Below are 14,882 nucleotides of genomic sequence, written 5' to 3'. Positions count from 1 at the left end.
AAAGTCCTTTTCAGTGAAATGAGCACATACCCCAAATTAACTATCCTCTGATCAGGGAGCAAAAGGGAAGGCTCTCAGCTTACCACATGTTTGTTTTCACTAAGGGAGAAGAAAAGACTTGCTAATTTTCAGAGAGAGAGAGACATTATTTAATGAAGAGGTCATCTAATTTAGACGGCACACCTCACATCCTACTTGCTTGCAAAGCTGTTTTAAGGGGGACCACAATTGAGCTGTAGAGATTGGTTCCAGACCAAACTGGGCAGATGAGTAAGTTCCTCGTGTAAGATGTTAAACGTTAGCATGCAGCCTACCCACGATCGCCTGCATAGTTTTATCTATAATACATAACATGCTGCAAATGCCATATCCACAGCAGTTACGCTGTGTTGTTGATAGAATAACAAGAAGAAGAAACTTTAACTTCTTTTCTCACATATTTTCAACCCATGATTGCCCGAATCTGAGACTAGAGAAACCACTCTTGCCAAACAGACCAGTGCCCCTTAAATTTTAATGTATATTCAAACCATCTGGGGATCTTGTTAGAATCAAGCTCCCCGACACTAAGGCTGTACAGGGAATCACATGATGACAGTAAGGAAATAAACTGTAAACTCCTACAATCAGTTGCCTTGCTCTCTTTGCTTTCCTGTACTATACTCATAGTCCAGATGAACTGAGCAGACTTCTGATATACTAGAAATGAAATTAACTTTCAAAACCAGGCATGTTGGTTCACACTAGCCATCCCTGGGAAGCGCCTTTGCCTGCTGAGTCATCTTGCCAGTCCACAACAGTATTTTCACCCAGTAGTCTGAACAAGGGGTCAGTGGAAGAGCCAACTGTGGGTCTGGGATGGAATCACACCTCAGGGAGCATGCACATGCTACAGAAGCCCTCTCCTGAGCTATAGCCACAATCTGCAAGTATTACACGACAAGAGCCCATCTCCTAGTTGGCATTGCTTTTAGGATATGCATGTGAGGGAGTATTTGCAACCCTTTTACTGCACTCCTTAGCAAATCACTTTTCTAAAACATCCTTGGAAGGTAGGGCAGCAATCTTCACTCTGCAATTTGAAGACACCACACCTACTCTGACAAGGAACAAACACTTGGAGCTGGTTCCTGTACTTCAACCTAAGTGTTTATTAGCATTAAAAGGGCAGTTAGTGTACTTGATTCCTTCTCTTGCAAATAATATGTGAAACTGGAATAAATGCATTTATCCAAGTTAAACAAAACAAACAGTAGCAACAAGCAGGAACAGGGCCATATATTAGTAAGATACAGATATATATATATATAGCGTGCACTATAATATTGAGCTGTTTTGACAGATTGTTTAGTGTGGCTTCATGGGTCACACTACCTTCTAAAGGTACAGTACTAACAGCCTTTTTGTTTTTTAAGCAAAGTTGGAATTTATGAAGAGATTTTTTTTTTTTTTTTTTGGTTTTTCCAGACAGGGTTTCTCTGTGTAGCTTTGGAGCCTACCCTGGCACTCGCTCTGGAGACCAGGCTGGCCTCGAACTCAGAGATCCACCTGCCTCTGCCTCCCGAGTGCTGGGATTAAAGGCGTGCGCCACCAATGCCCGACTTTTTATGAAGAGATTTTAACATGAATTTTAAGCACTGGAGTTAAGATAAAGAAACACCCCAGGAAGAAAAGAACATGCACTCAGGAGCACAGGTTTTTGTTGCTGTTTGGTTTCCTTTTCTTTCTTTCTTTGAGGGTTTCAAGGAGCTACCATGCTGGGCTTCTGTCATGCTTAAGGCACTAAAGTACTTTATTGGTGTGTGCATGAGCACTTAGCAAATTGTCAACTATCATCACTAGTAAGTTCTGCTCTCAGTGGCCCAACTAGGAGTCCTTTCCAAGCAGGGCCCCTTCTTACCTTCTACTTCAGAGTCACTGTCATTGAGGGATGGGACATTGATGAGGGTTTGCCTGCTGTCTCTCAACACCACAAGCTGCAACTTCCCTCTAGATTTTTCTATTAGCTTCCGAGCGTCAGTTAAAGACATGTTCTCAGTAACAGTCCCATTGATCTGTGAAGATGAAGACCAGAGATGTTATTCATATGCAGGACAACTATGCACAGCTTTGCAAAAAAAGCACTTATTTTCCTTTATAGAATTGGAAGGGAGTTGCTGAAATACTCAGACCAGACTTCAGGATGACTGAATGAAAACGAATTATCCTTTACATGGAAATATAACCACACATGCCCACAACAGGCACAACAGAGTCAGTGTATAGTTTGTTTACTCTGCTCATCTATTTAACTTCCAAGTTCAAGACTACAGACTGGTTTACTGCTGGACCACGCTTCCTGATCGGAGAGGTTTGTAAAAACTATCAAGCATTCAGCAATCACAGATTAAGGGTTCTCAGGCTCACCTTCCCCTGGTATAGGAACAGGAACCTAAACTTTAAATCTACAGGGAGAAGGGCAAAGTATTCCTTGAGGTTTTTTTCCTTTGTTATTTAATTAGTACAGCCTCTAAGGCTTGTTTTTCCTTTTTAAATTTTTTTGGGAGGGTGGGTGAGAGAGGTAGCAGGTCTCACACTGCTGGGCAAGAGCCCTGCTCCTGAGCTGCATTCCTAGTGTCTCAGTGTATTTTTGTTCTTTGGACAGAGACCACCTCACAGCACTGCTCTTCTCTCTACCTCACTCCTGGCCACTGAGACTCAGATATTGGGCCCTGGGGTGTGGATGCCGAAGTGCAGACCAGGAATGCATGCAGGCACACACTGCTCCCTGTCCTTGTCTGCTCACCTTGAGAATTATGTCCCCCTCATGAAGGTTGCCATCTTTGGTTGCCAGTCCTGTTCTGGTCATTTCCTTGATGAAGATCTGACTCCCCAGCCGGAGACCATACTCTAGAAGACAAACAAAGGAAGGCACATGTCCTCAACTTATTCAGAAAATGTAAGGCAGACTTTGAAGACTACTGCAAAAAGTTATGAAAGTTTAGTTTTCATATGGGATACACTGTTAAATTGGCCTAGAATCTTTAAGAGGGAGGGAGGGTAGGGAGAGGGAGAATGTATGTGTGTGTGTGTGTGTGTTTGTGTGTGTGTGTGTGTGTGTGAGAGAGAGAGAGAGAGAGAGAGACAGAGAGACAGGAGAGAGAGAGAGAGAGAGAGAGAGAGAGAGAGAGAGAGAGAGAGAGAGAGAGAGAGAGAGAGAAGGGATTGGAGGCAGAGGATGAAGTGGAGAAAGACAAGCAGAAAAAAAAAGGAGAAAGGAAGACAATGTTGCAAAATGCTAACAACGGTCAAACTAGGCAGAGGCTATGTGAATGATGTAAAAGGGAAGACTTTTCTTTTTCTTTTTTTAAAGATTTTTATTATGTGTACAGTGTTCTGCCTGCAAGTACCCCTGCAGTCCAGAAGAGGGCACCAGACTACATTACAGATGGTTGGGAGCCATCATATGGTTGCTGGGAATTGAACTCAGGACCTCTGGAAGAATGGGCAGTGACCTTAAACCCTGAGCCATCTTTCCAGCCCCAGGGAACATTTTTCAAGTAAAATGTTGGTGGCAAAGACCTGCTTCATCCATCTTACTAGGAAATTGTGCTGACCCCGAGGTTGCCCACAGGAAGAAGAAACAGTGCACATCATCTGCAACAATTCCTGCTACCCGTGGTTTGCAAGCTGGGGCAGAGCCACCCGTGAAGCACTGTACGAACAGTCAGCGGCACTTTGAACTGTTCTCAAAAGAAAACAACACCGCATCTAGGAGGGAGTGTCGGGAGACAGCATTGTTAGACCACCAGGACCACAGCCTGTGATAACTCTAAGAAATCCCCTTTACACACACATGTGTGTATACACACCGTGACACACAGATTCACACACACACACACACACACACACACACACACACACACGCGCGCGCGCGCGCGCGCGCGCGCACGCACGCACGCACGCACGAACACACACTCATCCCATCAGTTCTGTTCCTTTAGAGAACCCAGACTAACACAAGGTACCCCATGATTGCATGACATACATGGTTATTCCTACGGCAGGAGGACATAAAAGAAGAGGCAAGGGTGGAAACAGGGAAAGAGGAGGAAAGGACTGAAAAGCAACGTCCCTCAGAATGGGTCAGACCTCTTGGAAGGAGGTCCCTGCCTGGTGCTCACTCTCAGGACATCTCTGGCGTCTACCTTTCAGTCTGGATCCAGCATGAGGACGAGTGAAGGGACACTTCCTGACACATAGCTATGAAGATTCTGTGAAATCTTCATGCTTCCAAAGTTGCTGACAAGCATGCCCCTCTCCTCAGCAATATGGTGCAACCTCAGCTTACAAAGCCCCTATGCCCCGGGTACCCCATTCCTGACCCTGCATCACTCCAGTTATTTAAGTAGGAAAAATGTAGTAAACAGACTCTTTTGTCTAAAATCCCCTCATAAATGCAAATCCCCAAGCTACAGAACACCGGACCTTTCACCTTGCATTCACGTTTCTCGGCTTAGAACAGTAAGAGAACCAACGAGACAAAAGCTATGTTCTAAGAAAATTTAAAAGTAGGAGGACAAGAGCCAAGATTGGAAATGGCTCAACTCCTGTTCATCTCCTGGCTTCAGATCAGCTAAGTGTGGGTTCCAGCTTCCCATTTCTTGGGCTTCAGAGTCCTCCTCTATGTATAGTACTAACAGCTTCACTGCAGAGTGAATGAATCCTGGAATGGGATTAAGTGTGCCCACATCTCCAGGAATGCAGTGTGAGGAGAGCAGACTCAGCCAGAGCCAACCTCCACACACATACCAAAACCCCTGACCTGTAACACGGGAAGGAGGTCTCCCTACCCCAAGGTCTTTGGGGGGGGATTAACTAAAGAGTATTTACTCAACACCACCCTGGCCCAGAATAGAACTTCATCAAGAAGAGCTGGTGTACTGTCTTCTGCTCTGTTTTCCCACAGAGACCGCCAGGGTCACCAGCAGAGCCTGAGAATCTTCATTGCAATAAGTACGCGGTTGAGGTACTTGTCTGAAGCAAAGGCATTGAGACACCCGTGTCCAGATCAGTGGGCCCTTCCGCGTCTCTGTCTGCATACCACAGAACAAGGACCCAAGAGTAATGCCCATAATGTAGTTCTGAGGAATAAATGAGCCCACTGTTGGCTGCCAGTTCAGGTAGATGCTGAACACCGGTAGGTGCTGGGTGAGTGCCAGACGATATTGGCACCACTGCTTGCATTCCCACATCATGTGCGCCTACCTTCATTTGCTTTGTTTTTGGTCAAAAGGACCCCGATGGGCCTGTCTGGATCATGCTTGTGCTCCTGCCGGGACCTGGGCTCAGGGCTGGGGCTCCGGGAGCGTAGGTGTTCGCGGCTGTGGCTGCGCTCATAGCGAGCCTCAGACTGGGCTCTGCGGTCATATAATGGGATGTAGCCTCCCTCATAGTCAGGCTCATAGGATTGGTGATAGGAGCGCTCATAATCTCGGTCGTAATCCCTGTCAATGCTGCGACCACGGCTATGGGCCCGGGGCATAAAATCGTGGTCCAGGCCGCGCTCCAGGCTCCGGCCACGGCTGCGTTCCCGGCTGCGCCCATAGTCTTCGTGGTCCAGGCCGCGTTCCAGGCTCCGGCCACGGCTGTGCTCCCGCTCCCGGCTCTGTGTGCGGGGCTGGGGACGCCCCCTCTCCCTGCCGTCCTCCCAGCTGTGGCTGAGCATATCATGGTTGCTGTGCCCGCTCCTCTCGCTGTAGCCACTGCGGAAACTTCTGCCATCAAATTCATCTATCACCTCAAAACCCCGGTCCTCATGACTGAGAGGAGGGCTGCCCTGCAACGGGGCCACCTGAACCTTCCGGGGCCTCTTGACCACCTGTCGAGACAAACAGAGCAGATGTAGGACAGTGCAAACAGAGAGAACTGGGAGGGCAATGTCCTTGGTTCCAGCTTCTATGAAACTGTCCCTCTCTAGATTTCAGTGTATGGAAGGGATACATATAGAGAGAGATAGATACAGATATCTATATCTATATCTATAAATATAGATATAGATATAGATATATCCTACAACCCTTAAACATCTATATCCCTGCCAACCCTCCCAGCCCCAAGGTTCCTATCTAGAAAAAAAAAAAAAGCACAACTCACAAAGTCACAAAGGTAGACCAAGAAAAGCGACTGCCGCTGTGAGTACAGTGCTTTGGAATACTTTTCTAAGTATGAAAAGCCCCAAAGGCTTCGGTCAGTTCATCAAAGTCAGATGAAAACCCAGGAAGTGAGAAATTTTGTATTTAATTGCTCACACTCTTGTTACAGGAAGATAAGGGGAAGAGGTATCCCTTCCAGACCAAAAAAAGGACTAAAGAGATAATCAATTATAAGGAGTGCACTTGGATCTGAGATGACTTTTCCAAAGCCATCTTGAGACATGGAGTGGGTATTAGATGGCTCTGCAGTTACTGGTTTTCTTAGGTTTGTCAACAGGATGGCCCTGTTCTTAGGAGATATGTGCAGCAGGCATTAAGTAGAACCCTTGCAACCTTCCTTGAGAGGACAACTCGGACACAGCTTCACACCTGGAACATCAACCCAGAAAACGATCAAGATTCCAAGAAGCAAGCAGGCCCTAGGTCATGCAACTGTCAAATGGTTGTTTTCTTTGGGCATAGAAAACAAATGTTCTTGAATTAAAATCGGTAGGTTCTCTGCAATATGGCCTCAACCACAGAGCCATCTCGCCAACCCTTCTTTATGTTCCAATAAACAAATTCTTAATTTTTAAAAGCTTTAAGAATATTTATTTACAGTTTATGTGTATAAGGACATTTGATATATATATAGAGAGAGAGTGGGGGGACATCTCACATGCTATCACAGGACTTACAATGGCTGCAATCTTCCCACTTTTCCTAAGCTGCTGAACTGCAAATGAATGGAGCACGTCCTCCATGGGAGTACCATTGACCATGACCACCCTGTCATTTTCTCTGTAAACAAAAAAATAAACATCAGTCAAAAAACATATGGTGAATCGGCCTGAACCCTTGAGAGAAAACAGAAGTAGTAAATGAGCCCCAAAAGCTGATTAAGGGGCTCAGTGTGTGGCGGCTCCCAAGTAAGCCCAACTTGGTCTGAGCCACTCAGAGGTAAGACACCAGAAGCCACACATTCAGCTTCTAGGTGTTTACTAAGAACCACAGTGATTGTGTAAAAGACCTGTCCAGACCTCAGGGTCACATCAGAAGGCGTAATGAGACAGTGTGGAAGTGACAGTCCTATGTTCTAAGGCACACAGTGAGCTGTAAAAAGCCCACATGTACTGTCTTGAAACAAGTACACATTCATTTGTGCAATGTCTGGAGGGAAAGAGGTCAGAAACTTGCCTTGGATTCTTTTTTTTGTTTTGAGAAGAGTCTCGTATAGCCTTGGATTCACTATTTAGCCAGGAAAGGCCTTAAACAGCTGATCCTTCCGTCATCGCCTGAATGTTGAGATTATTTCTGAACACAATCAGGCCTGGCTTCATTGCTTCACATTATTTTTGTTTATTTTGAGACAGGGCTTCTCGGTGTAGCCCTGGCTGTCCTGGAAGTCACTTTGTAGACCAGGCTGGCCTCAAACCCAGAGATCCACCTGCTTCTGCCTCCTGAGTGCAGGGATTAAAGGCTGCAGCACCACTGCCCAGCTTGCCTCAGATTCTTGAAGAAACTTTAATCCTATCACTTAGGCTCATTCAAAGTTATCTTAAAATTTTTATACTACTCTTAAAACTTTGATAAGACTACCAACTAATAGGATGAGAGCACAGAGATTTTTAAATCTCACACAAATTCAACTTTTGAATGATCCAGCCAGCCAATGTAGCCACATAGTTATCCTCAAATTCATTCCTGATAGGATTCAGGGTCCATCTGCTAAAGTGGAGTTCCCTCTTCAGAATACAGGCTGGCAGCTGGAGAACTTGAGTTTACCTATCATGATTTTTCTGCTATTAAATTCTGTTGGGGGGGGGTGTTAGTTTTCTGTTGGGGGTGGGTTTTTATGAGAGGAGGGGGACACTGCTAAATAGTAACCCCAGTCCTTATCTATGCTAAGTGCTCTACTATGGAGGCACATTCCTAACCATCTTCACTCAATTCCAAAACATACATACATACATACACACATACATACATACATACATACGCTTTGGGTAGACATTGAGAAACTCGGAAACTGAGGCAGTCAATTCTGTCAACTTGGTTGGGTTGACAAGCACTAAGAAGATTAGTAAAGCTCACTCCTAGATGTGTCTGTGGGGATGTTTTCAAGAGAATTGCGGGGTAGATAGACCCCGCCCTGAATGTGGGTGACCCCATCCCATGTGCTTGAGGAAATAAAGGAGAAAGCCAGGAAGGGCAGGTATTGTCTTCATCTTCCCCTCTCTCTGCTTCCCAGACTCCACGTTGTTGGCTGCCCTGTTCTATTACATTCTCCCCACCGAGACAGATAAAAACCTCTGAAAATGTGAGCCAAAATAAATAAGGACTTCCTCTAAGTTATTTTCTTAACTATTTTGTTATGGTGACCTAAGCTGCATGTTCAGAATCAGTTCCCAAGGACTGAGGATGTAGCTCAGTAGGTATGATTCTGTAGCAGGGAGGAAGCCCTGGGTCCAGTCCCCCACACTGTATAAACTGGGTGTGTAAACCCAGTATGCGGGAAGTCGGGAATTAGAATTCAAAGTCATCCTTGTCTGTGTGGGGATTTGCAGGCCAGCCTAAGCTACAGACATTGTCACCAAAGAAAAGAAGGGAGAGAGGGAAAGATGTGGGGGAGGGGGGGATACAGAAAAGCTAAAAGGTTCCTAAACCTACAACTGACCATTCTAACTACCTTCCTATGGGGTTGGGAGAGTCCACACACAGGATTTCCCTCTTCCCTCCATGTCTGGATGGTCCCCAAAGTTTGGTGACTGTTGAAACATAATATATTAGTTGTGATCCTAACTCTTAAAGACCCCAGACGTAACATAAAAGTGCATTTAAAGGCACATAACCATCATAATACCCTGTCTAGTGCCAACCTACAGGGCTGTCAGGGGCTGGGGACAGGAGTGAGGACACTTACTGAAGCAAGCCATCAGCAGGTCCACCTGGAAGCACATCAGAAATGACAATAGAGGTTTCTCCGTTTTCAAAGTGTGGGTTGTCTCTCCCTCCCGACACTGCAATTCCAAATCCTCTTTTAGAATCCTGTTCATTAGAATTAGGAGAGAAGAAAAAAATGAAAAAATCCTTCCATAAGTGGCTTTCAGGATTTATTACAAGCACTCAATAAAATAAAGGTCAAATCAATAACCAGAGACAGCCTGGGAACAGATGGGCTTACAGAAACAAATGAAAAACAAAGTAAAGCCAAACTGTGGTCAGATGACAGGTTCCTAAAGGGAAACTGCTTATCTACAGAGAGCAGCCTTATGGGAGGCGGAAAAGAATGACAGCCCAGGCTGACTTTATCATAAGAGGCAGGAGAGGGAAGGCTGTCTTGTGTCTAAACAGGAATCTGCTGCCCAACGCCAGGTAGAACATTCACAGGATCGTTTGACCCGAGCTGGAACGACGTCAATAAAAATTGATTCTGTGTGAAAAATGTATTTTTAAAGTATATCTTTAGCCAAATGTGGCACATGCCTGTAATTCCAGCACTCAGGAGGTAGAGGCAACAGAGTCAGGAATCCAAGGCTAGCCATGACTACATGGCAAATTGGAGGCTAGCCTGGACTACATGAGACCCTTACTCAAAAACAAACAACGTGACTATGGTACATCTTTAAATTCAAGTTAGTAGAGATGGAACTGCATTTTAATTTAGGGCAAAAAGAACTACATGGCCTTTAAAAATAAAACCTAAACAGAGGAATTATGGGGGTGGGGGGGATGGCTCAGTGGATAAAGGAACTTGAAGCCACAGTGAAAATAAGTCACTCCTACACATGACCTCACACAGTGCTGTGGCATGCAGGTACTCAAGTGCACACATGGGCATGTGGATGCATACATATGAATGAAAAAATTAATAAGATAAATAAAGAAAAACTAGTATTGTGATCTTAAAAGGGCAAAGCATTGAATGCTTTCCATGTTCATTCAGGAAAGGAAACAAATGTTTATTATCCATCGTTGATTTAGCTATGCATACCAGTAAACCTAGTTAACACATGATCTTGCTTCAGTGTTTAAAAGGGTAAACCATACAATAGGGACACTGACATTATAATCCCAAATCAGGGTTGATGACACAAAACCACACTCAGAATTAAGAGAAAATCTTTATCCAAGCAAAGTTCGTGGGGGCCCAATGTTCAGACTGCTTACAAACACAAACAGCCTGGGTTGTCTCCACATAGCTTGGGATCAGCCAGCATCCATCACCAGCACCTGGTTTTAGACAGAGATGGCTCCATCTTCCAAACCAATCCTCAGGCCATTTACTTTGCACTCTGAAGACCACAACTCAAAGGATATACGATATGCTGGTAAAAGGGGCACAGACAAGAATCAGAAAGATGCCCCAAGTTAAATGGGCAAGCCTCAACTGAAGAATTTGTGATAACTGATCTGGAAGTCAGGACACTTGGACTCTGACCCAGTGACAAAGTTTTGAGGTCAACAGAAACTTTTCCCTTTGAGGAACTGACAATCTCTCTAGAAACTGACAGAACCTAGAGAGATTTGGAGCAAGGTAATCTCTACGGAGCCCAGAAAAGCACACTAATGCTGACAGGCGGGCAGCTTTGCTGGGATAAGGACTGTAGACCACAAGCTGACTGCAGATAGTTGAGGGGGTAGTGGGCTTGCCTGGAGAGGGAGGCTGTGTGCGTGTGTGTGTGTGTGTGTGTGTGTGTGTGTGTGTGTGTGTGTGTGTGTGTGTGTATTGAATCTCTTGATTTCTTTTTTGTTTGTTTGTTTTTTTTTTTTTTTTTTTTTTTTTTTTGGTTTTTTGAGACAGGGTTTCTCTGTGTAGCTTTGGAGCCTATCCTGGCACTCACTCTGGAGACCAGGCTGGCCTTGAACTCACAGAGATTCGCCTGCCTCTGCCTCCCGAGTGCTGGGATTAAAGGTGTGTGCCACCAACACCCAGCGAATCTCTTGATTTCTAAGACAGTCTTTTCAAATTTACTTTGGACTTAACAACTGCTGTAAAATAGATAATTCAAAAAGGTGGGGAGAGAGTATAGCTCAGTGGACTGAACCAAGGGCCACCTCTTGCATTCTTAGTGTATGAGAAGGTATAAATTCGATCCCCAGCTTAAAGATGAGAAGGGAAAATGGGATAGAGAGGGCAAGGAGGGTACTTGGGTTGTGCATGTTGGGAAATGTTACTTCAACATCCTCAAACAAATACCGGCTACTTTCATTCCCCGTTCCCTTTTACAATCTCCTCTGCCTGGAGAGAAGAGAATGGATTAAACATCCCCCAAAATGCTGCCCGGTAAACAGAATCTAACCAAGAACACAGAGCATGCAACCTTTGCCAACAATTTCATTATTACCAGCTAGTTCCAACGATACACTGCCCACCTCAGAGAGATTAAAAACAAAACAGTGTAGGCAAAAGTGAGTGAGATCCATGAACTGAAAACAGCAAGCACAGGGGAACTCACCTTCTGCAGGGTCACGGTGTACTGCTCCCATATCAGCTCCTCCATGCCTGGGCCCTGTGTGGCAACAAACAAAGTCAATTTAAGTACACGCCAATACCCCAATGCCAGAAATAAAACTGTAATTCGACAGGAATCCAGCTGGCACGAAAAAAAAAAAAAAAAAAAAAAAAAGCAGGTCTTTCTCAAAATGTTATGCTGCTTCTGTCTGTATAAAACCTTCTAAGAAATGACAGTCTTGGTGCTAGGGCATTCAATGAAAACACATAGTAAGAGGCCCTAAAAAACTGGATACATGTTCATTGTTAGGAAGCTTCTTAAATAATGTCTTATTTGGGGGATGGCTCGGCAGTCAAGGCGCTTGCTGCCAAGCATGACAAGCCAGGTTCAATCCCTAGGACCCAGATATTGGAAAAGAGAATCAAGTCCTAAAAGTTGTCCTCTGACTTCCACACATGTACAGAAGTGAGCATCGGCTCATGAACACACACACATTCTCTCTTTTGCCTCCCTCCCTCCTTCTCCCCTCTCAAGAAAACATAATAAATTTTTAATTTCAAAAATATCCTCCCATTTTTCTCTCTCTCCTGTCAAAAATGACCTTTGACAAATCTTCCACATCTTAAACCTAAAGAAACCCTTGGCCTTGTAATCAACGGGATGTATCACTTGGTGTAAAAACAGACCGCTGGGATTTGCTCTGCTAACTCAATTCTGAGAGATATCCAGGGAGACCTTTAACACAGCGGTATTACTTTAAGTCTAATGATCTGTTAAATGCAGGCTGCCTCTAAAAAGGCTAGAAGTGTCAGGAAAGCACACAGCTACAGAGAGGCCGGCCTAAGAAAGCACCGAAACAGGAAGATACCAAGAAAAAAAAAATCTATAAGGATGGATGATCAGAGAGGATACAGCAGAGGGAAAATGTACTTCCACAGAAGGACCCCAGAGACTCTTGCCCGGCTCATGAATATTGTGGAATTAGTAGAAATTACCACTCTGGAGAATTCCTATCAATGGGCCTGCATTCAGATTTGGAAATGAGTCCCATTATGGAAAGAGACTGCATATCCTCCCCAAACATGCCAGAGCGGCACTGGTAATGCCACCTGCATAGGAAATACAAGGTTCCTCTCTCCAATGGACATGCTTGAATGGAGGCTTCACAGATTTCCCAGATAGGTAAGAAACCTGAGTTCACAGTTCACATGAGCGTGCGCGCGCGCGCGCACACACACACACACACACACACACACACACACACACACACACACACACAGTGAAAGTCACAAGAAACAAACTGAGGGATCAAATGGCAGTATGAGAAACATCAACAACAAACCAAAAAGTATACAAAACATAGGTCATGCTTTAAGAATTTAGAACACCTCATTGAAAGTTTAGTTATCAATGAACAATAGACCATCAAAAGAACCAAGCAAACAAATTTGAAATACAATTTTTTTCTTAGAAACGAAAAGAACTGAAGTGACATAAATGATGACCTAGCATCTCATACTAGCTGAAGAAGACAATTATAGATAAAGCAGACACAGAGGGACAACTTAGACCATAGCACAAGGCCAGAAAGGTAGGAGGTGCCTGTCACACAGAGGACCAAGGGGCTAATACTGTGCTGATAATTAGAGAGATGAAGAAGTACTGAAAAATATTCAGATAATGTGGCATTTTCTCCCTGTTCACAAACTCTGGGAGAGAGACAGCCAGAGGTAAAGACGATAATGCCCACTGATACACTAGGCTAGATAACCCACTCCTTCTAGAAGCAGAGGGCTAGGAAAAGACGATTCTGTGTGCGCAGAAGAAACATGAAGTAGCCTACTGTTGTGACTTAACTAATTACACACACTGGGAGGCATCGGTGACTCCTGCTCCCCCTCCCTGTGTGTTCAATTCTGGGACATTCCCACAGCAAACACCATCTGGCTCCAAGAGATCAGAATTCTCAAAGATTAAAAAAACTACAATTCATATTATTTCTAGGATCAAAAAGTTACAGAGGTGTAGGAGGGATAGGCAAAGTCTTGGCCATGGGTGTGTGGGGGACTGGGTGGGGCGGTGGGGGTGGCAGATGCTCAAGTTAAGAAGGTGTCTACATCCATACAAAGCAATACACAAATCCTGAAAGGATTAAGATAAAACTATGGGAACCCCCCAAGCTGTTTGTTTACTATGACCACTGTTTTGATTTTGATTTTGTTTGGGGTTTCTTTGTCAGGGGAGGGCTGTCTTCTTTTCTTTTGTCGAGCTGGGATCAAACCCAGAGTCTTGCATGTATGAGGCATGTGTTATGCCACTGAGTTTTATCTGCAGCCCAGACTTTCTATTTTAACAAATGACTGCTGGGCAGTTGATGATAGCACACGCCATTAATAACGGCACTCATGAGGCAGAGGCAGGCAGATCTATGTGAGTTTCAGACCAGCCAGAGCTACAAAGTGAGACCCTGCCACAAAAAGAAAACAGAGGGAGGGAGGGAGGAGAGAGGGAGGGAGGGAGGGAGGGAGGAGGGAGGAGGAGGGAGGGAGGGAGGGAGGGAGGGAGGGAGGGAGAAGGCAGTGTCCCTATAAATATATTGATACATCTTTTTAAATGCTTAAATTTTTAAAAATGCATGCATGTACAGTGTACTTGAAAGCCCAGCATCTGGGAAATAGAAGCAGGTAGAGTTCAAGATCAGCCTGGTGTAGTGAGCCCACTCCAGGCCAGGGAAGGGTGCAAGTGAGATTCTGTCTAATAATAATAATAGTAATAGTGATAATGATAATAATAATAACGATGATGATGATGATGATGATGATGATGGAAGATTTTTAAGTGAGATTTTGCTGTCTGGCTCATCTTTGTCCCATGGTTTCCTAGAACACAATGTCCTGTATACAAAATAGGTGGTTGCTTTTTTCTTTCCAATAAACCAAGAGACAGATGCACTATCTATTCTCCTTTCTATGAATATAGCAAGGACAATTTCTATTACTTGTAAATGTTCTTAAAGAAAATTTCTATTAAATGCAACAGTTCTTTGGTTGTTTGCTGTCCTGGTGGTTTGAATGAGAACTGTCTCCCATAGGCTCTGGTACCTGGATACTTGGTCCCCAGTTGCTAGCACTGTTTGGGGAAGTCTAGGAGGTGTGTGTCACTGGAGACAGGCTTTGAAAGTCTGAAGACTCATCATTTTGAATGAGTGCCATTTCTGGTTACTCTCTGCTTGAGAGGGCTTTGTGTGGGAGAG

At 44.5% G+C, this 14,882-nt stretch overlaps 1 protein-coding gene across 5 annotated transcripts in view; it reads right to left on the bottom strand.

Moving 5' to 3' along the window:
- Positions 1–14,882, bottom strand: part of LOC107976993 (tight junction protein ZO-2) — a 121,658-nt gene that overhangs the window by 26,809 nt on the left and 79,967 nt on the right. For all 5 annotated transcript variants that reach the window (XM_027406505.1, XM_027406501.1, XM_027406504.1 and 2 more), the window contains exons 2-7: positions 11,633–11,686; positions 9,097–9,221; positions 6,872–6,974; positions 5,248–5,860; positions 2,786–2,889; positions 1,901–2,054 (exon numbers count right to left, since the gene is read on the bottom strand). In XM_027406505.1, coding sequence (XP_027262306.1) covers positions 1,901–2,054; positions 2,786–2,889; positions 5,248–5,860; positions 6,872–6,974; positions 9,097–9,221; positions 11,633–11,677 — 1,144 coding nt within the window. In that variant the 5' untranslated portion in view covers positions 11,678–11,686. The remainder of the gene's footprint in view (positions 1–1,900; positions 2,055–2,785; positions 2,890–5,247; positions 5,861–6,871; positions 6,975–9,096; positions 9,222–11,632; positions 11,687–14,882) is intronic.

Source organism: Cricetulus griseus, chromosome 3 (genome assembly GCF_003668045.3).
Source record: "Cricetulus griseus strain 17A/GY chromosome 3, alternate assembly CriGri-PICRH-1.0, whole genome shotgun sequence".
Taxonomy (NCBI): Eukaryota; Metazoa; Chordata; class Mammalia; order Rodentia; family Cricetidae; genus Cricetulus; species Cricetulus griseus.
Note: the sequence above shows the minus strand (reverse complement) of the source record. Positions and strands in the feature narration are given on the sequence as shown.